The 20,118-nt window shown below is 43.4% G+C and overlaps 1 protein-coding gene across 1 annotated transcript; it reads left to right on the forward strand.

Moving 5' to 3' along the window:
- Positions 1 to 16,511: 16,511 nt before the first annotated feature.
- Positions 16,512 to 19,764, forward strand: LOC134021072 (trypsin-like). The gene is made up of 5 exons (XM_062461575.1): positions 16,512 to 16,578; positions 17,502 to 17,661; positions 18,610 to 18,751; positions 18,971 to 19,237; positions 19,594 to 19,764. Exons 1-5 carry the CDS (start codon positions 16,512 to 16,514, stop codon positions 19,762 to 19,764), a joined length of 807 nt encoding a protein of 268 aa, XP_062317559.1.
- The last annotated feature ends 354 nt before the right edge of the window (positions 19,765 to 20,118 follow it).

A 20,118-nucleotide genomic window follows, 5' to 3' on the forward strand; every position in this document is an offset into this window, starting at 1 on the left:
TATTTGTTTGGCGCATGATTGAACCCATGATGCAAACAGCCATGTACATTTATTTGTGACCTTATAGGTAGAGGAGTGTTCACCACCCAGCCCATTGAATCAGGTGCTTTCGTGTTGGAGTACAGGGGTGAACTTGTATCATTGGAAGAATGCCAGTCAAGAAACTACTCACAGACGGAGTGTACTTTTCTGTTTGAATTTGAATGGCAGAAACGTAACTGGTGGTAAGCATGTCAAGCTAAATATTTGGTAGACATCAGGGACATTTAAGTAGTTTATATCTAAAACCAATAGTTAATTGAATAGTTAAAAGCATAAATAAAAGCAACAATATTTTAATCACCTGCTTAGTGAATCAGTTTTGGCTTATAACAGCAATCACAGATTGAGTATTGATACTTAAGGTTAATGGGAATAGATTAATCTAGACCATGGCATCCTCCCATCACGTCATGCAGTCAGTTAATTTGCGACATAGTTTGAAATGGCTATTAAAACAATTAATGGATACTTTTCTTTTACCTTTTTAGTATAATTGCAACCAGTGAAGATGGATCTCTTGGAAGATTAGTAAATGACAACCACAAATCTCCAAACTGCATAATGAAAAAAATCATAGTAAATGGCATGCCACATTTGTGCCTATTTGCTGTACAAAATATAGAAGCAGGAACTGAAATAAATTACAACTATGGGGATTCAAAATGGCCATGGCGTGAAAAAGTGAGTGATTTAGATAAGATATGGTTGCATATTTTGATCATTTATAGTGTTTGAACACGTCTAGTCCAGCCAATTTGTATTTCTCTCGATGGTCAAAGGAAGTCAACAATCAATTAAAATATATAGGTCTTTATATATGTGTATGAGGATATCCATATCATCTCTCAGCTCTACGATCTGATCTATTAGTTATTGTTTTTTTTATCTAAAATTCCAGGTGACAAAAACACTTGCTCCCTATGTGGCAGTGGAGACTGAGGCGTGCCTGAACCATACGACGTCCTGTGATGATGCTAGCCCAGAGGTAAGGGACTTATGTAGACGGTCACCATTGTCACACACTGTGTTGACTGTAGGTGACCTGTGCAGTCTGTGAGGGATAGGCAATTCCCATCCTGGAAGGCCAAAACACTTGTGGTTTCCATCCATCCTTCTGAATAGAGGGATTCAGAGCTTGATTATCAGGTGAATGTCAGCACCAGCCATGTAAAACAGGAAAACCAGAAGTGTTTTGACCTCCAGGACCAGAATGGCTTATTCCTATCCTATGGACTTCCATGATCAAGAAAGTTAGGTGTTCACATTGCATTTCTGATAGAGCTTTTCAAGCAGGGTCACTCGTTTTGAGTGATCGGTAGACCTCTGATTGAGGGAGCAGGGTTAATCTGACACACACCTTCCTTTCTAGTCTAGCCCTCGTGGGGTTCTGGGCATGGATTTGGATTTTGGATTCAGATGGAGTTAACCTCACACACACTTGGTTGCTAGTCTTGTCCTCATGGGGTCCTTTAAACTTCAGACACACACATCTTGGGGTCTAGTCTTGTCCTCATGGGGTCCTTTTAACTTCACACACACTCTTCTTGGAAACTAGTCTTGTCCTTATGGGGCCCTCCCGTGTAGATGACATTGTCAGTGATTTTAAACCATTTGGCCAACACCTTTCAGTATCTAAACTCCAGTTGTTAGAGCAATAATGTTGCGCATCTTGAGCTGTTGAGTGTTTATAACCAATATTTTGAATGTGATCCATTGCAGCCCCCTGTGTGTTATTGAGACATCTAGGAAAGACCAGGTCTTGCACCTGGCTTTAAGTGATGCTAATTCAGAAATGGTTTTCAGTTGTGACTTTTGTAGATATCCATTCAAACAATATTGACCAGATCTTAATGAGTCTTGCTATTCTATCTTGCAGGCTCCTGCTGTGGGAGTAGAGACTGAGGCGTGCCTTAACCATACGACGTCCTGTGATGATGCTAGCCCAGAGGTAAGGGACTTATGTAGACGGTCACCATTGTCACACACTGTGTTGACTGTAGGTGACCTGTGCAGTCTGTGAGGGATAGGCAATTCCCATCCTGGAAGGCCAAAACACTTGTGGTTTCCATCCATCCTTCTGAATAGAGGGATTCAGAGCTTGATTATCAGGTGAATGTCAGCACCAGCCATGTAAAACAGGAAAACCAGAAGTGTTTTGACCTCCAGGACCAGAATGGCTTATTCCTATCCTATGGACTTCCATGATCAAGAAAGTTAGGTGTTCACATTGCATTTCTGATAGAGCTTTTCAAGCAGGGTCACTCGTTTTGAGTGATCGGTAGACCTCTGATTGAGGGAGCAGGGTTAATCTGACACACCTTCCTTTCTAGTCTAGCCCTCGTGGGGCTCTGGGCATGGATTTGGATTTTGGATTCAGATGGAGTTAACTTCACACACACTTGGTTGCTAGTCTTGTCCTCATGGGGTCCTTTAAACTTCAGACACACACATCTTGGGGTCTAGTCTTGTCCTCATGGGGTCCTTTTAACTTCACACACACTCTTCTTGGAAACTAGTCTTGTCCTTATGGGGTCCTTTTAACTTCACACACACTCTTCTTGGAAACTAGTCTTGTCCTTATGGGGCCCTCCCGTATAGATGACATTGTCAGTGATTTTAAACCATTTGGCCAACACCTTTCAGTATCTAAACTCCAGTTGTTAGAGCCATAATGTTGCGCATCTTGAGCTGTTGAGTGTTTATAACCAATATTTTGAATGTGATCCATTGCAGCCCCCTGTGTGTTATTGAGACATCTAGGAAAGACCAGGTCTTGCACCTGGCTTTAAGTGATGCTAATTCAGAAATGGTTTTCAGTTGTGACTTTTGTAGATATCCATTCAAACAATATTGACCAGATCTTAATGAGTCTTGCTATTCTATCTTGCAGGCTCCTGCTGTGGGAGTAGAGACTGAGGCGTGCCTTAACCATCCGACGTCCTGTGATGATGCTAGCCCAGAGGTAAGGGACTTATGTAGACGGTCACCATTGTCACACACTGTGTTGACTGTAGGTGACCTGTGCAGTCTGTGAGGGATAGGCAATTCCCATCCTGGAAGGCCAAAACACTTGTGGTTTCCATCCATCCTTCTGAATAGAGGGATTCAGAGCTTGATTATCAGGTGAATGTCAGGACCAGCCATGTAAAACAGGAAAACCAGAAGTGTTTTGACCTCCAGGACCAGAATGGCTTATTCCTATCCTATGGACTTCCATGATCAAGAAAGTTAGGTGTTCACATTGCATTTCTGATAGAGCTTTTCAAGCAGGGTCACTCGTTTTGAGTGATCGGTAGACCTCTGATTGAGGGAGCAGGGTTAATCTGACACACCTTCCTTTCTAGTCTAGCCCTCGTGGGGCTCTGGGCATGGATTTGGATTCAGATGGAGTTAACTTCACACACACTTGGTTGCTAGTCTTGTCCTCATGGGGTCCTTTAAACTTCAGACACACACATCTTGGGGTCTAGTCTTGTCCTCATGGGGTCCTTTTAACTTCACACACACTCTTCTTGGAAACTAGTCTTGTCCTTATGGGGTCCTTTTAACTTCACACACACTCTTCTTGGAAACTAGTCTTGTCCTTATGGGGCCCTCCCGTATAGATGACATTGTCAGTGATTTTAAACCATTTGGCCAACACCTTTCAGTATCTAAACTCCAGTTGTTAGAGCAATAATGTTGCGCATCTTGAGCTGTTGAGTGTTTATAACCAATATTTTGAATGTGATCCATTGCAGCCCCCTGTGTGTTATTGAGACATCTAGGAAAGACCAGGTCTTGCACCTGGCTTTAAGTGATGCTAATTCAGAAATGGTTTTCAGTTGTGACTTTTGTAGATATCCATTCAAACAATATTGACCAGATCTTAATGAGTCTTGCTATTCTATCTTGCAGGCTCCTGCTGTGGGAGTAGAGACTGAGGCGTGCCTTAACCATACGACGTCCTGTGATGATGCTAGCCCAGAGGTAAGGGACTTATGTAGACGGTCACCATTGTCACACACTGTGTTGACTGTAGGTGACCTGTGCAGTCTGTGAGGGATAGGCAATTCCCATCCTGGAAGGCCAAAACACTTGTGGTTTCCATCCATCCTTCTGAATAGAGGGATTCAGAGCTTGATTATCAGGTGAATGTCAGCACCAGCCATGTAAAACAGGAAAACCAGAAGTGTTTTGACCTCCAGGACCAGAATGGCTTATTCCTATCCTATGGACTTCCATGATCAAGAAAGTTAGGTGTTCACATTGCATTTCTGATAGAGCTTTTCAAGCAGGGTCACTCGTTTTGAGTGATCGGTAGACCTCTGATTGAGGGAGCAGGGTTAATCTGACACACCTTCCTTTCTAGTCTAGCCCTCGTGGGGCTCTGGGCATGGATTTGGATTTTGGATTCAGATGGAGTTAACTTCACACACACTTGGTTGCTAGTCTTGTCCTCATGGGGTCCTTTAAACTTCAGACACACACATCTTGGGGTCTAGTCTTGTCCTCATGGGGTCCTTTTAACTTCACACACACTCTTCTTGGAAACTAGTCTTGTCCTTATGGGGTCCTTTTAACTTCACACACACTCTTCTTGGAAACTAGTCTTGTCCTTATGGGGCCCTCCCGTATAGATGACATTGTCAGTGATTTTAAACCATTTGGCCAACACCTTTCAGTATCTAAACTCCAGTTGTTAGAGCCATAATGTTGCGCATCTTGAGCTGTTGAGTGTTTATAACCAATATTTTGAATGTGATCCATTGCAGCCCCCTGTGTGTTATTGAGACATCTAGGAAAGACCAGGTCTTGCACCTGGCTTTAAGTGATGCTAATTCAGAAATGGTTTTCAGTTGTGACTTTTGTAGATATCCATTCAAACAATATTGACCAGATCTTAATGAGTCTTGCTATTCTATCTTGCAGGCTCCTGCTGTGGGAGTAGAGACTGAGGCGTGCCTTAACCATACGACGTCCTGTGATGATGCTAGCCCAGAGGTAAGGGACTTATGTAGACGGTCACCATTGTCACACACTGTGTTGACTGTAGGTGACCTGTGCAGTCTGTGAGGGATAGGCAATTCCCATCCTGGAAGGCCAAAACACTTGTGGTTTCCATCCATCCTTCTGAATAGAGGGATTCAGAGCTTGATTATCAGGTGAATGTCAGCACCAGCCATGTAAAACAGGAAAACCAGAAGTGTTTTGACCTCCAGGACCAGAATGGCTTATTCCTATCCTATGGACTTCCATGATCAAGAAAGTTAGGTGTTCACATTGCATTTCTGATAGAGCTTTTCAAGCAGGGTCACTCGTTTTGAGTGATCGGTAGACCTCTGATTGAGGGAGCAGGGTTAATCTGACACACCTTCCTTTCTAGTCTAGCCCTCGTGGGGCTCTGGGCATGGATTTGGATTTTGGATTCAGATGGAGTTAACTTCACACACACTTGGTTGCTAGTCTTGTCCTCATGGGGTCCTTTAAACTTCAGACACACACATCTTGGGGTCTAGTCTTGTCCTCATGGGGTCCTTTTAACTTCACACACACTCTTCTTGGAAACTAGTCTTGTCCTTATGGGGTCCTTTTAACTTCACACACACTCTTCTTGGAAACTAGTCTTGTCCTTATGGGGCCCTCCCGTATAGATGACATTGTCAGTGATTTTAAACCATTTGGCCAACACCTTTCAGTATCTAAACTCCAGTTGTTAGAGCCATAATGTTGCGCATCTTGAGCTGTTGAGTGTTTATAACCAATATTTTGAATGTGATCCATTGCAGCCCCCTGTGTGTTATTGAGACATCTAGGAAAGACCAGGTCTTGCACCTGGCTTTAAGTGATGCTAATTCAGAAATGGTTTTCAGTTGTGACTTTTGTAGATATCCATTCAAACAATATTGACCAGATCTTAATGAGTCTTGCTATTCTATCTTGCAGGCTCCTGCTGTGGGAGTAGAGACTGAGGCGTGCCTTAACCATACGACGTCCTGTGATGATGCTAGCCCAGAGGTAAGGGACTTATGTAGACGGTCACCATTGTCACACACTGTGTTGACTGTAGGTGACCTGTGCAGTCTGTGAGGGATAGGCAATTCCCATCCTGGAAGGCCAAAACACTTGTGGTTTCCATCCATCCTTCTGAATAGAGGGATTCAGAGCTTGATTATCAGGTGAATGTCAGGACCAGCCATGTAAAACAGGAAAACCAGAAGTGTTTTGACCTCCAGGACCAGAATGGCTTATTCCTATCCTATGGACTTCCATGATCAAGAAAGTTAGGTGTTCACATTGCATTTCTGATAGAGCTTTTCAAGCAGGGTCACTCATTTTGAGTGATCGGTAGACCTCTGATTGAGGGAGGAGGGTTAATCTGACACACACCTTCCTTTCTAGTCTAACCCTCGTGGGGCTCTGGGCATGGATTTGGATTTTGGATTCAGATGGAGTTAACCTCACACACACTTGGTTGCTAGTCTTGTCCTCATGGGGTCCTTTAAACTTCAGACACACACATCTTGGGGTCTAGTCTTGTCCTCATGGGGTCCTTTTAACTTCACACACACTCTTCTTGGAAACTAGTCTTGTCCTTATGGGGTCCTTTTAACTTCACACACACTCTTCTTGGAAACTAGTCTTGTCCTTATGGGGCCCTCCCGTGTAGATGACATTGTCAGTGATTTTAAACCATTTGGCCAACACCTTTCAGTATCTAAACTCCAGTTGTTAGAGCCATAATGTTGCGCATCTTGAGCTGTTGAGTGTTTATAACCAATATTTTGAATGTGATCCATTGCAGCCCCCTGTGTGTTATTGAGACATCTAGGAAAGACCAGGTCTTGCACCTGGCTTTAAGTGATGCTAATTCAGAAATGGTTTTCAGTTGTGACTTTTGTAGATATCCATTCAAACAATATTGACCAGATCTTAATGAGTCTTGCTATTCTATCTTGCAGGCTCCTGCTGTGGGAGTAGAGACTGAGGCGTGCCTTAACCATACGACGTCCTGTGATGATGCTAGCCCAGAGGTAAGGGACTTATGTAGACGGTCACCATTGTCACACACTGTGTTGACTGTAGGTGACCTGTGCAGTCTGTGAGGGATAGGCAATTCCCATCCTGGAAGGCCAAAACACTTGTGGTTTCCATCCATCCTTCTGAATAGAGGGATTCAGAGCTTGATTATCAGGTGAATGTCAGCACCAGCCATGTAAAACAGGAAAACCAGAAGTGTTTTGACCTCCAGGACCAGAATGGCTTATTCCTATCCTATGGACTTCCATGATCAAGAAAGTTAGGTGTTCACATTGCATTTCTGATAGAGCTTTTCAAGCAGGGTCACTCGTTTTGAGTGATCGGTAGACCTCTGATTGAGGGAGCAGGGTTAATCTGACACACCTTCCTTTCTAGTCTAGCCCTCGTGGGGCTCTGGGCATGGATTTGGATTTTGGATTCAGATGGAGTTAACTTCACACACACTTGGTTGCTAGTCTTGTCCTCATGGGGTCCTTTAAACTTCAGACACACACATCTTGGGGTCTAGTCTTGTCCTCATGGGGTCCTTTTAACTTCACACACACTCTTCTTGGAAACTAGTCTTGTCCTTATGGGGTCCTTTTAACTTCACACACACTCTTCTTGGAAACTAGTCTTGTCCTTATGGGGCCCTCCCGTATAGATGACATTGTCAGTGATTTTAAACCATTTGGCCAACACCTTTCAGTATCTAAACTCCAGTTGTTAGAGCCATAATGTTGCGCATCTTGAGCTGTTGAGTGTTTATAACCAATATTTTGAATGTGATCCATTGCAGCCCCCTGTGTGTTATTGAGACATCTAGGAAAGACCAGGTCTTGCACCTGGCTTTAAGTGATGCTAATTCAGAAATGGTTTTCAGTTGTGACTTTTGTAGATATCCATTCAAACAATATTGACCAGATCTTAATGAGTCTTGCTATTCTATCTTGCAGGCTCCTGCTGTGGGAGTAGAGACTGAGGCGTGCCTTAACCATACGACGTCCTGTGATGATGCTAGCCCAGAGGTAAGGGACTTATGTAGACGGTCACCATTGTCACACACTGTGTTGACTGTAGGTGACCTGTGCAGTCTGTGAGGGATAGGCAATTCCCATCCTGGAAGGCCAAAACACTTGTGGTTTCCATCCATCCTTCTGAATAGAGGGATTCAGAGCTTGATTATCAGGTGAATGTCAGGACCAGCCATGTAAAACAGGAAAACCAGAAGTGTTTTGACCTCCAGGACCAGAATGGCTTATTCCTATCCTATGGACTTCCATGATCAAGAAAGTTAGGTGTTCACATTGCATTTCTGATAGAGCTTTTCAAGCAGGGTCACTCATTTTGAGTGATCGGTAGACCTCTGATTGAGGGAGGAGGGTTAATCTGACACACACCTTCCTTTCTAGTCTAACCCTCGTGGGGCTCTGGGCATGGATTTGGATTTTGGATTCAGATGGAGTTAACCTCACACACACTTGGTTGCTAGTCTTGTCCTCATGGGGTCCTTTAAACTTCAGACACACACATCTTGGGGTCTAGTCTTGTCCTCATGGGGTCCTTTTAACTTCACACACACTCTTCTTGGAAACTAGTCTTGTCCTTATGGGGTCCTTTTAACTTCACACACACTCTTCTTGGAAACTAGTCTTGTCCTTATGGGGCCCTCCCGTATAGATGACATTGTCAGTGATTTTAAACCATTTGGCCAACACCTTTCAGTATCTAAACTCCAGTTGTTAGAGCCATAATGTTGCGCATCTTGAGCTGTTGAGTGTTTATAACCAATATTTTGAATGTGATCCATTGCAGCCCCCTGTGTGTTATTGAGACATCTAGGAAAGACCAGGTCTTGCACCTGGCTTTAAGTGATGCTAATTCAGAAATGGTTTTCAGTTGTGACTTTTGTAGATATCCATTCAAACAATATTGACCAGATCTTAATGAGTCTTGCTATTCTATCTTGCAGGCTCCTGCTGTGGGAGTAGAGACTGAGGCGTGCCTTAACCATACGACGTCCTGTGATGATGCTAGCCCAGAGGTAAGGGACTTATGTAGACGGTCACCATTGTCACACACTGTGTTGACTGTAGGTGACCTGTGCAGTCTGTGAGGGATAGGCAATTCCCATCCTGGAAGGCCAAAACACTTGTGGTTTCCATCCATCCTTCTGAATAGAGGGATTCAGAGCTTGATTATCAGGTGAATGTCAGCACCAGCCATGTAAAACAGGAAAACCAGAAGTGTTTTGACCTCCAGGACCAGAATGGCTTATTCCTATCCTATGGACTTCCATGATCAAGAAAGTTAGGTGTTCACATTGCATTTCTGATAGAGCTTTTCAAGCAGGGTCACTCGTTTTGAGTGATCGGTAGACCTCTGATTGAGGGAGCAGGGTTAATCTGACACACCTTCCTTTCTAGTCTAGCCCTCGTGGGGCTCTGGGCATGGATTTGGATTTTGGATTCAGATGGAGTTAACTTCACACACACTTGGTTGCTAGTCTTGTCCTCATGGGGTCCTTTAAACTTCAGACACACACATCTTGGGGTCTAGTCTTGTCCTCATGGGGTCCTTTTAACTTCACACACACTCTTCTTGGAAACTAGTCTTGTCCTTATGGGGTCCTTTTAACTTCACACACACTCTTCTTGGAAACTAGTCTTGTCCTTATGGGGCCCTCCCGTATAGATGACATTGTCAGTGATTTTAAACCATTTGGCCAACACCTTTCAGTATCTAAACTCCAGTTGTTAGAGCCATAATGTTGCGCATCTTGAGCTGTTGAGTGTTTATAACCAATATTTTGAATGTGATCCATTGCAGCCCCCTGTGTGTTATTGAGACATCTAGGAAAGACCAGGTCTTGCACCTGGCTTTAAGTGATGCTAATTCAGAAATGGTTTTCAGTTGTGACTTTTGTAGATATCCATTCAAACAATATTGACCAGATCTTAATGAGTCTTGCTATTCTATCTTGCAGGCTCCTGCTGTGGGAGTAGAGACTGAGGCGTGCCTTAACCATACGACGTCCTGTGATGATGCTAGCCCAGAGGTAAGGGACTTATGTAGACGGTCACCATTGTCACACACTGTGTTGACTGTAGGTGACCTGTGCAGTCTGTGAGGGATAGGCAATTCCCATCCTGGAAGGCCAAAACACTTGTGGTTTCCATCCATCCTTCTGAATAGAGGGATTCAGAGCTTGATTATCAGGTGAATGTCAGGACCAGCCATGTAAAACAGGAAAACCAGAAGTGTTTTGACCTCCAGGACCAGAATGGCTTATTCCTATCCTATGGACTTCCATGATCAAGAAAGTTAGGTGTTCACATTGCATTTCTGATAGAGCTTTTCAAGCAGGGTCACTCATTTTGAGTGATCGGTAGACCTCTGATTGAGGGAGGAGGGTTAATCTGACACACACCTTCCTTTCTAGTCTAACCCTCGTGGGGCTCTGGGCATGGATTTGGATTTTGGATTCAGATGGAGTTAACCTCACACACACTTGGTTGCTAGTCTTGTCCTCATGGGGTCCTTTAAACTTCAGACACACACATCTTGGGGTCTAGTCTTGTCCTCATGGGGTCCTTTTAACTTCACACACACTCTTCTTGGAAACTAGTCTTGTCCTTATGGGGTCCTTTTAACTTCACACACACTCTTCTTGGAAACTAGTCTTGTCCTTATGGGGCCCTCCCGTGTAGATGACATTGTCAGTGATTTTAAACCATTTGGCCAACACCTTTCAGTATCTAAACTCCAGTTGTTAGAGCCATAATGTTGCGCATCTTGAGCTGTTGAGTGTTTATAACCAATATTTTGAATGTGATCCATTGCAGCCCCCTGTGTGTTATTGAGACATCTAGAAAAGACCAGGTCTTGCACCTGGCTTTAAGTGATGCTAATTCAGAAATGGTTTTCAGTTGTGACTTTTGTAGATATCCATTCAAACAATATTGACCAGATCTTAATGAGTCTTGCTATTCTATCTTGCAGGCTCCTGCTGTGGGAGTAGAGACTGAGGCGTGCCTTAACCATACGACGTCCTGTGATGATGCTAGCCCAGAGGTAATGGAGTTATGTAGATATGTATGTAGTTCTGTCTCTGTAGCAATCAGACTGACATTGGTGAGCGGGCCCTTAAGGATAGTAGCCGTATCTGCCTCCTCTATGGTTATGAGGGACAGCCGGTGGTGGCGTTGGATAACCTGATTTTGTTTTTCATTTTACTTAGATGTGTACTGTCAGAGGTTTTTCTCTTGTTGATTATCCGGACACGGATGAAACGGATGAAGCTGATGAAACGGATGAATCTAATTATTTTTTGAATGACCTGGGTCTACATCCAGTTGTGCCAATGCTGAGGAGGACAAAAAGCATTTTGGTATGCCTTTGATATTTTGAATACCTGTAAAATAATGTCACACAATTTGCCCTTTCCCTTGTGATTGGTTTTAATAGGATGTGACCATACTGACTATACCTTGACAATTCTCTTCTTTCAGATGATTGACAGAGTACCAGACTTTACGGATCTTCTCTATGATTCAAGTGAGAGCATAGTGGAAGACACTGACTATGAGGAGTCTCTAAGCTATTGTTCAAGTGTCCAATCGGACAAAACTGATGTAAAGACTAAAGACACTCTGGTATGCCGTTAATGCTTTGAATACCAATATGTTGAATTTCCCAAACCATCTTTTCTCTAGTTATTTATTTTATTAGGATGTGAGTGAAACTGTCTTGTTGCAGATGGATGACAATACAACGGATCCCTCACTCAGACTCGCTTCACTAAGGGCAAGAACAAGCATAGGCCATCTTGTAAGCCACCTTTTACTCTTTTTCGCTTAAAGGGTAGTGCTTCTCAAAATCAAGTTTATTAACTAGAGAGGCAAACATGCAAAGTAGGGATTTTTGCTTGACCAAACTCAGCCGCTAGGGATAGCCATGGGTGTGCATTTTAATGCTTTATTCTACATTTTACACTCAAGCTGTTACACTAAGTTTTACCAGTATCACATTATTTGTAAATGTACTTGTGCTGTACATAGTCTGACATATCTTTTTAAGTTTACCGTCTTTTTTTTCTTTCAAGATTCAAATGAGTCCTATAGGAGATGAGTTGTTAGACTCAACTGATGATAGTGGGGAGGAATACGCACCCAATCCTAATGAGGAAAGCACAGAGGAAAGCACAGACAGTGACTGCAGCTTAACCATTTCCCAGGAAAATATAAAGCACAAAATGACATCTACAAGTCAGAGCAGATCAGAGTCTACGCGTCAGAGCAGCTCAAAGCATAGCATGGCCAATCTTGATGACAAGGAAATAGAGCAAACATGTACTAATAAGGAGTCCAGTGTTTTAATACCATCTGTTTTTGCCAGTCCCGCTTCAAAAAATGAGGATGGTTCTAGGAGATACAACAAGAAACACCACTGCCTTTATTGTAAACAAGTAGTTCAAAAAATGTCCAGACACTTGCAGCGTAAGCACAGCAATGAGATAGATGTTGCAAAAGCCCTTAGTTTTACAAAAAAATCCAAAGAAAGAAAAGTGCAATTGGACTATATCCGAAATAAAGGTAACTGTGTGAATAACAGGGAGGTCTTGGAGAGTAAGAAAGGCAAACTTGTGCCATGCAAGCAGCCAAAGAAAGAAACGGAAGGACATGAATTTATGCATTGTGTTTACTGCTCTGGATTATTCAAAAAAAGAACAATGTGGCGACATTTCCAGGTCTGCAAATTGAACCCTGAGAGGCTGACCTCCAAACCAGGTAAGACAAGGGTCCAAGCACTGTGTGCGTTCGCGGAACCTGCTCCAGCTGGATTTAATAATGCATACTGGAAGTTCTTAAATTGTATGATTCAAGACAAGATTACTCTTGCTGTGAAAAAAGACTGCTGTATTTTAGAGTATGGGAAAAGACTGTTCACAAAGAATGAAAGGGCAACCAGCCAGCACCAGTACATAAGACAAAAGATGAGAGAGCTTGCTAGGCTGATGCTAGCAGCGGAAGAAGTTACACCTGTGAAGACAATGAGAGAGCTGATCAAACCTGAAAACTACAACCACGCTGTTACAGCTGCAAGACACGTGGCTGGGTTAAGTGATGAAACTGGACAATTTGACCGTCCATCTTACGCTCGCAAAGTTGGACACACCTTGCATTCTTTGGCCATGTTTATAAAATCTGAAGGCTTGAAAAAAAAAGATAAGGAAGCAGTTCAAAATGCAGACGAATTCGCACAGCTATACAAAGAGAGTTGGAGATTTGACATAGCAAGCCAAGCTCTAACTCAAATTAATCAGTCCAAATGGAATGCTCCTCAACTCTTGCCCTTCACAGAGGATGTCTTGAATCTCCATTCTCATTTGTCTGCAAAACAGCAGCACCACTTGAATGCCCTGAAAGAAGAGGTTTCACCCCAGAACTGGAAAGACCTCACTAAGGTGACCCTGGCGCAAGTAATCCTTTTCAACCGCCGGAGGGAAGGAGAAGTGTCCAGAATGCCATTGACTTCGTATTTAACAAGAGATGTATCAGAGGCGCATGAAGATGTTAACTTAGCTCTCACAGAACTCGAGCAGAAGCTTTGCAAACATTTTATCCGGATAACCATAGTAGGAAAGAGAGGAAGGAAAGTCCCTGTTCTTCTCACTCCACTGATGAGGGAATCGCTCGATATGTTGATTGAGAAGCGAGAAGAATGTGGTGTGCTGAAAGAAAATGGATTCTTGTTTGCGTTGCCAAAATCTGTCCATTACATCAGGGGTTGTGACTGCATAAGACAGTTTGTGCATGAATGTGTTGATGTCAAAAACCGCAAAGCACTAACCTCAACGAAACTGAGAAAACACATTGCAACTCTTTCAACCGTTCTGAATCTCAAGACTACAGAACTTGATCAGTTGGCAGATTTTCTTGGACATAACATTGACGTCCACAGAAAGCACTACCGCCTTCCAGAGGGCACTCTCCAGCTTGCTAAAATAAGCAAAGTTCTCATGGCACTAGAACAGGGACGGCTTGGAGAATACAAAGGGAAAAGTCTGGATGAGATTCACATTGATCCAAATGGTATTAAGTCTAAAATACATTTTAGTCTTAGTGCACAATTATATGGTGAAAATATAACAGTATATTTTGAATTTTAACTGTTCAGATATGTGGATGTCATGTTTTTAATGTGGGAAGTTAAAGGAGCATAATGTAATAACAATTTGAATCAAGTACAGAGAATTCAGGTATGGTGGTAAGAAGTTGTCATACTCAGAACATTACATACTGGTGAAAAGAGCTAGAATTAACCATAACCATAAAATGTTTAGATTAAGTATTTATATAAATAAGACAATTTTTGTAGTGCTTTGGTATCCATGTGCCGGGGGAGTTCATCACAAGTTTTAGCTTTCCAACTCATGCCTATTGTTTATTACCATTTTAGAGACTGTTGATATTGACACAGAGATGCAGATGGCGGATGAATCCATGGAAGTGTGTTCAGACCAAGACGTTGGAGGTGTGTGTGATTGTTTTTCTTAATGCGTTATGATCTGATTTATTAGATATGTAAATGTATGACAATTGCATGTTGATTTGGACAGTTGAATGCCTGTAGATTTCACTAGTTCTCACCATTTTACTTAGTATGCATGATAAACATCCAAGTCTTGACAGTTTTATTGACAATTAAGGTTAGTTGATCTAAATATTTTCGGTGCCTACAGAACATGCCAGTATGCCAGAAACACAGAGGTCAGAAGATGGGGACAGGGTGACCTCCATGCAAGAATGTGATGACCAAAACAAAGGCAAGCTCAAGAGGAAGTCAGAAAAAAAAAGAGGCGAGTTCAGAGAAATCATACTGTTTAGAGGAGATGTAATAGGTGGCATCTTAAAGATTATGATTTATCTGTATTATAAAACCTTCTGTATCTAGGTGCCCGTACTCCAGGAGCACAAGGGTCAGGAGATGCTTGCAGGGAAGACCCACTATCATGTACTTCCACAAGGGACGACCAAAGCAAAGACGAGACTGGAAAAAAGAGAGGTGAGCTTAGCAAAATTTAAGGAGATTGATGGCGAGTTTCTTGTTGGGCATTTCACGTGTTGACTTAATGGTTAGAACAGAGGAAAGTGATCAGTGATTGGAATCATCTGAAAGAATGATAAAAGCTTTGTATGTCTACTTAGGTAAACAAACTTCTGTGAAACGAAGCTGGATGCCAGAGGAATCGGCTGCCGTAGAAAAGCATCTGAACAACTTCATAGTGATGCAGAAAGTTCCAGGAAAAATGGACTGTCAGCGCTGCATCACTGCTGAACCTCAAGCCCTAAGAAATAGAGACTGGAAAGCAGTAAAATTTTATATCAAAAACCGTATTTGTTCCCTAAGAAGGAAAATGTGAGGGAGGGAGGGTTCCAATGAAGTGTTTGTAATCTTTGAGAAATACATTTTTTTTTATTTTAGGGAGTGAAATGTACAGTACAAATGATATTGACATTCACAAAAAAAAAAAGTTAAATAAATGTTGTGAACAAATTAGTGTTTTGTGAGTACTGCCCAGTCTACCTAATGACAGTTTCTTACTGAGGTTAACTACACAGTGACTGATCTTGACTTGATGTTCAGGAGGTTGGTTATTGTTGAGGGAAAAGAGCATGGGAGACTAGATGCCGGATGTAGAAGTTGAAATAAAAATGTAAATCACAAAGTCCTGCAATTTCACCTACCAATCAAGGACAAAATACGAAAAACAGTTGTCTCCAGATAGTTTATTGACTGTGTCCCCTCTAAGATACAAAAGCTAGAAAACATTTGACTGTCTGTCCCCTCTAAAATACAAAAGCTAGAAACGTGTATATGTGTGTAAATGTGGTCCCCACAATTGCTGTACGCTAAAAACATGACCCCACAAGTGTCCATAACACTGGTGTACCAAAGTTGTGAATTATGTCAATTTGAAGTGATATTTGTGATTAGGAACTGCACTTTACATTCCCTGATTTTTTACAGAGGTGTAGGACCATTGGAAAGGGTGGGCCCCATATGTGGGCTAAAATCTAGCGGACCCCCTGAGGGGGAAAGACGAGTATGTGTGTGTGTGTGTGTGTGTGTGTGTGTGTGTGTGTGTGGGTGTGGGTGTGTGTGGGTGTGTGTGTGTGGGTGTGTGTGTGTGTGGGTGTGTGTGTGTTGGGGGGGGTGCGTGTGCATGTCTGGACTTTGAATAAAGGTGCACTTTGTTGGGGAATCTCAATCCTTTACTGTTGCGATGATCCAACATTTTTTCAGTGGATCCTGTAGAGTGAAATCAGGGTTTAGGATGAAACCTGATGATCTTGGTGATCAGACAGGAGAGTGTGTCAGCCTCAAGCAGCCAGACAGTCACTTCTACTGTAGGACACTGTCGTTCTCCTGCTACCTGGCTGGTTAGCATAGCCTTCAGACAAACGATGCCCTCTGCTACCATGCTGGTCCTAGTGTGTCTCTGCCTGGCCATGGAGCCTCCAGCAGCCAACTGTGAGTATTCCCCAGACTGGTTCACATATTGATAGAATAATGATTTTCTTGGCTTCTAACTTACGTAATGGTATTATTATATTAGACGTAGTACATTTTTGTATTTACAAATAGGTCATTGACATTATATATTTGCATACAATAGTTAATATTTTGCTGTCATTGGCATGTAGGCTTTTGAAAACTTTCTATTGCTGAAGCACTATGCCAAAATATATATGTTACAAATACAAACAACAGATATAGGCACACATTGTCATCACCATCATTACAGCCTGACAACTGACAAGAATCACTGAATATTTTAATCGTGACTTTGCGGAATAAAAATGACTGATGTTTTAATTCCTTTCGTCTCTAAACTTCTTTCTTTTGTGTTGTCTCTAGCTTGGGGGAAAGTAGTTTGTGGTTGCGTAACGCAGCAAGGGCAACACCTCTCCAGTGTTCTGGGATGTGGCAGAGGTCAGGTCATGTAGGAGTTTCTTCATTACAGCCAACCCATGGAGATGACACAAAACCACTAATTGTGACTGGGGTCAATGGCTGTGAAAAAGCATGAATACGCCATCCTATCATGTGGTCCTAAAGCATTTTACAACACTGTCGATGCGCTTCTGGGTTTTCTTGTTCAGCGTTCAGTTGTGTGTGATTAATATGTTTCGAACTGCAACTGAAGTGAAAGCTTAATGACCTAGGCTCCCACCGACTTCTCTCAAGCCTGATTCTATCTCTATAAAAACATATTTTTGATGTGGACGTTTCATTGGAATTCACTCGTTTAGTCACATGCCATGTGACTCACACATGGCATGTGAGCACATGTCCCTCAAAGGAAACACTATCCAACCTCCCAAACCTTACTCCGCACTTTCTCACCCTTAACATCGGCGGTCAGTAATGACACTGTTTTTCTTTCCATGCAGGCCAGAACCTGGTGCAGGGGCGAGTCGTTGGAGGATACTCCCCCGCCCCACACTCCCTGAGGTACATGGTGTCGCTCCAGAGCTCCCAGGGCCAGCACTTCTGCGGAGGCTCGCTGGTCCACAAGTACTGGGTGCTGACTGCTGCTCACTGCGACATCGGGTATGTCTGCTACTCAATAGGTACAGGTGTGCAAGAGAGGGTGGTGAGGATTTTGGTCTCTGCTCTAAATTGGATTGGATATTTGGACACAGTCAGGGAAAGCCACTCTACATTTACATTTAGTCATTTAGCAGACGCTCTTATCCAGAGCGACTTACAGTAAGTAGGGTGAAGTGCCTTTCCCAAGGACACAACGTCATTAGCACAGCAAGGAATCGAACGGGCAACCTTCTGATTACTAGCCCGATTACCTAACCGCTCAGCCACCTGACTCCACCCCTCCACTCTCTCCTTGTTGCCTTGCTGAGAATTGGTGTTGCATTGGTGGAACACAGTTGTTTTCAAGCCAGTCATCGAGTGGAAAATTAATGTCAAAACAGATGTCAAAACAAGTGTACTTTTGGGGAATTTCTTCAGTGATGAACGTGTGTAGTGAATGGAGAGTGATGAAAGACTCCTACAAGCTATGTTGACCTGATACTTGATAATCATGCATGTAAACACACAATTACCCACTGCAAAGGAGGGATGTTGCAGCAGATGTCTTCATGTTGCTGGGTCATGTTGTGTGAGACAGCAAGCTGTGCGGGGCCAGCAGGGAGCAGGTGGGCTGGCAGGTCACCTTGCTGTGTCGTTGTGGAGTGTGTTACTGGTGACTGCAGGAAGCAAAACTCAGATACTGTCATTGTGTCCCAGCTCTCACACAAGGCCCCATTGTGCCCCCTCAGATCCACACAAACACACACAAACACACACACTTGTACTACTCATCCACCAGTATGCACTGATTGTGATTCCCAACACAATTCATGGTAATATTCTGTTGTGGGGGGGGACATGGTTAAAAATGGGTTCAATATACCTTGGGTATGTTTTTCCTTGGGGGAAAGGGCAACAGATGGTTGCTATTTGGACAAACATTTGTAGTGTTTCCCGGCATGTCCTCAGGCCAGAGCACATGATGGTGGTGGCAGCGGACCACACTCTGGGCAGCTACCAGGGGGTGGAGCAGTACTCCAAACCCCACACGCTCATCCCTCACCCGCTCTACAACAGGAGCACCAACAACGCAGACATCATGCTCATTAAGGTACGAAACTACAGAATACTGCTGCCTCACTCTACCACAACCTCTCTCTCTCTATGCTTACAATGAGCAACTTCTTCACGGTGCAAATCAATGAAGTATTACACTACTAACACATGAGTAAGTACTATGTGTCAAGCTCTTAAGCCCAAATGAATTCCTCCTGTAAATGAAGCGGCTAGTGGAGTGAAGTGGTGACATCAGCTCTGTGCTTCCTTCCAGCTGCGAGTGCCGATGGTGCTGAACAGCTTCGTGTCCCTGGCTCCCCTCCCACGCCAGGACTCGGGCGTGGCAGCAGGGAGGGTGTGTCGGGTGTCTGGGTGGGGCTACACCAGCCCGGAGGGCGGCCATACACCCCCCACCCTCCGAACTGTTAAGCTGCCCATCGTCTCCACGGCTACATGTAACGGCAGCGAGTCTTTTAACGGGAGCATCACGGCTAACATGATCTGTGCTGGGTCCAACTCTGGAGGCCGTGATGCCTGCAAGGTACGGTCCTGGGCCTTCTGCCCGGCCCACTGACATTCAGCAGGACTCGGAAATGGATACTAAAATAGGTCCTTTATGAAGGAAATACTTATTTTTGGATTCCGTAAGTGTGGTGTGTTTTGATTTAATTGCGGTGCAGCCTTTAGACAACTTTTGAAGCATAGAACCCACATGTCTGTGTGTCAAACATGCTTCTGTAACGAGCATGCTTACATCTCTCTCTGAGAGCTTTCTAAACAGTTTCCAAAACCACTTACCTCACCTGGCTGTTACTCTTCCTAGCACTCCTAACACTAGTGAACTTTCCATGAGACAGACCTCAGTACTGAGGGATGGGCGTGGCCTTGTCGTTCCAGGGAGATTCCGGAGGACCGCTGGTGTGCGAGGGGCGTGTCTACGGTGTGGTCTCCTGGGGCAACGGCTGTGGGGATGCCAGGTTTCCAGGAGTCTACACAGCGGTGTCCAAGTTCCGCCACTGGATCGACAGAACCATCTACAGCCAGTACACACGCTGCATGAAGTATTAATGTACTCCACACACACACACAGCACCTCCCAGCACTGTTTCCAAAACCACCCCAGTAGTTCAACTTTGCTCAACTGGAGGAGTGTGTATGACACACCTGAGAAGCATGTCAGAGATGGAAAAAGCACACACATACTTCACTCAAGTAGAAGTACAGATACTCATGTCTCATGTTTAAAAAGACTCTGGTAAAGGTTGAAGTACTCTCTACACTTTTTCACTCAAGTTAAACTAAAGAAGTGTGGGCTCTGACATACTATACATGACAAAATGTAGCCATGACTACTACCTGTTTTAGTGTTATGCTGATAACTGGACCTCATATCATATTAATACATTAATACAAAAAAACACT

Source organism: Osmerus eperlanus, chromosome 1, assembly GCF_963692335.1.
Source record: "Osmerus eperlanus chromosome 1, fOsmEpe2.1, whole genome shotgun sequence".
NCBI lineage: Eukaryota > Metazoa > Chordata > Actinopteri > Osmeriformes > Osmeridae > Osmerus > Osmerus eperlanus.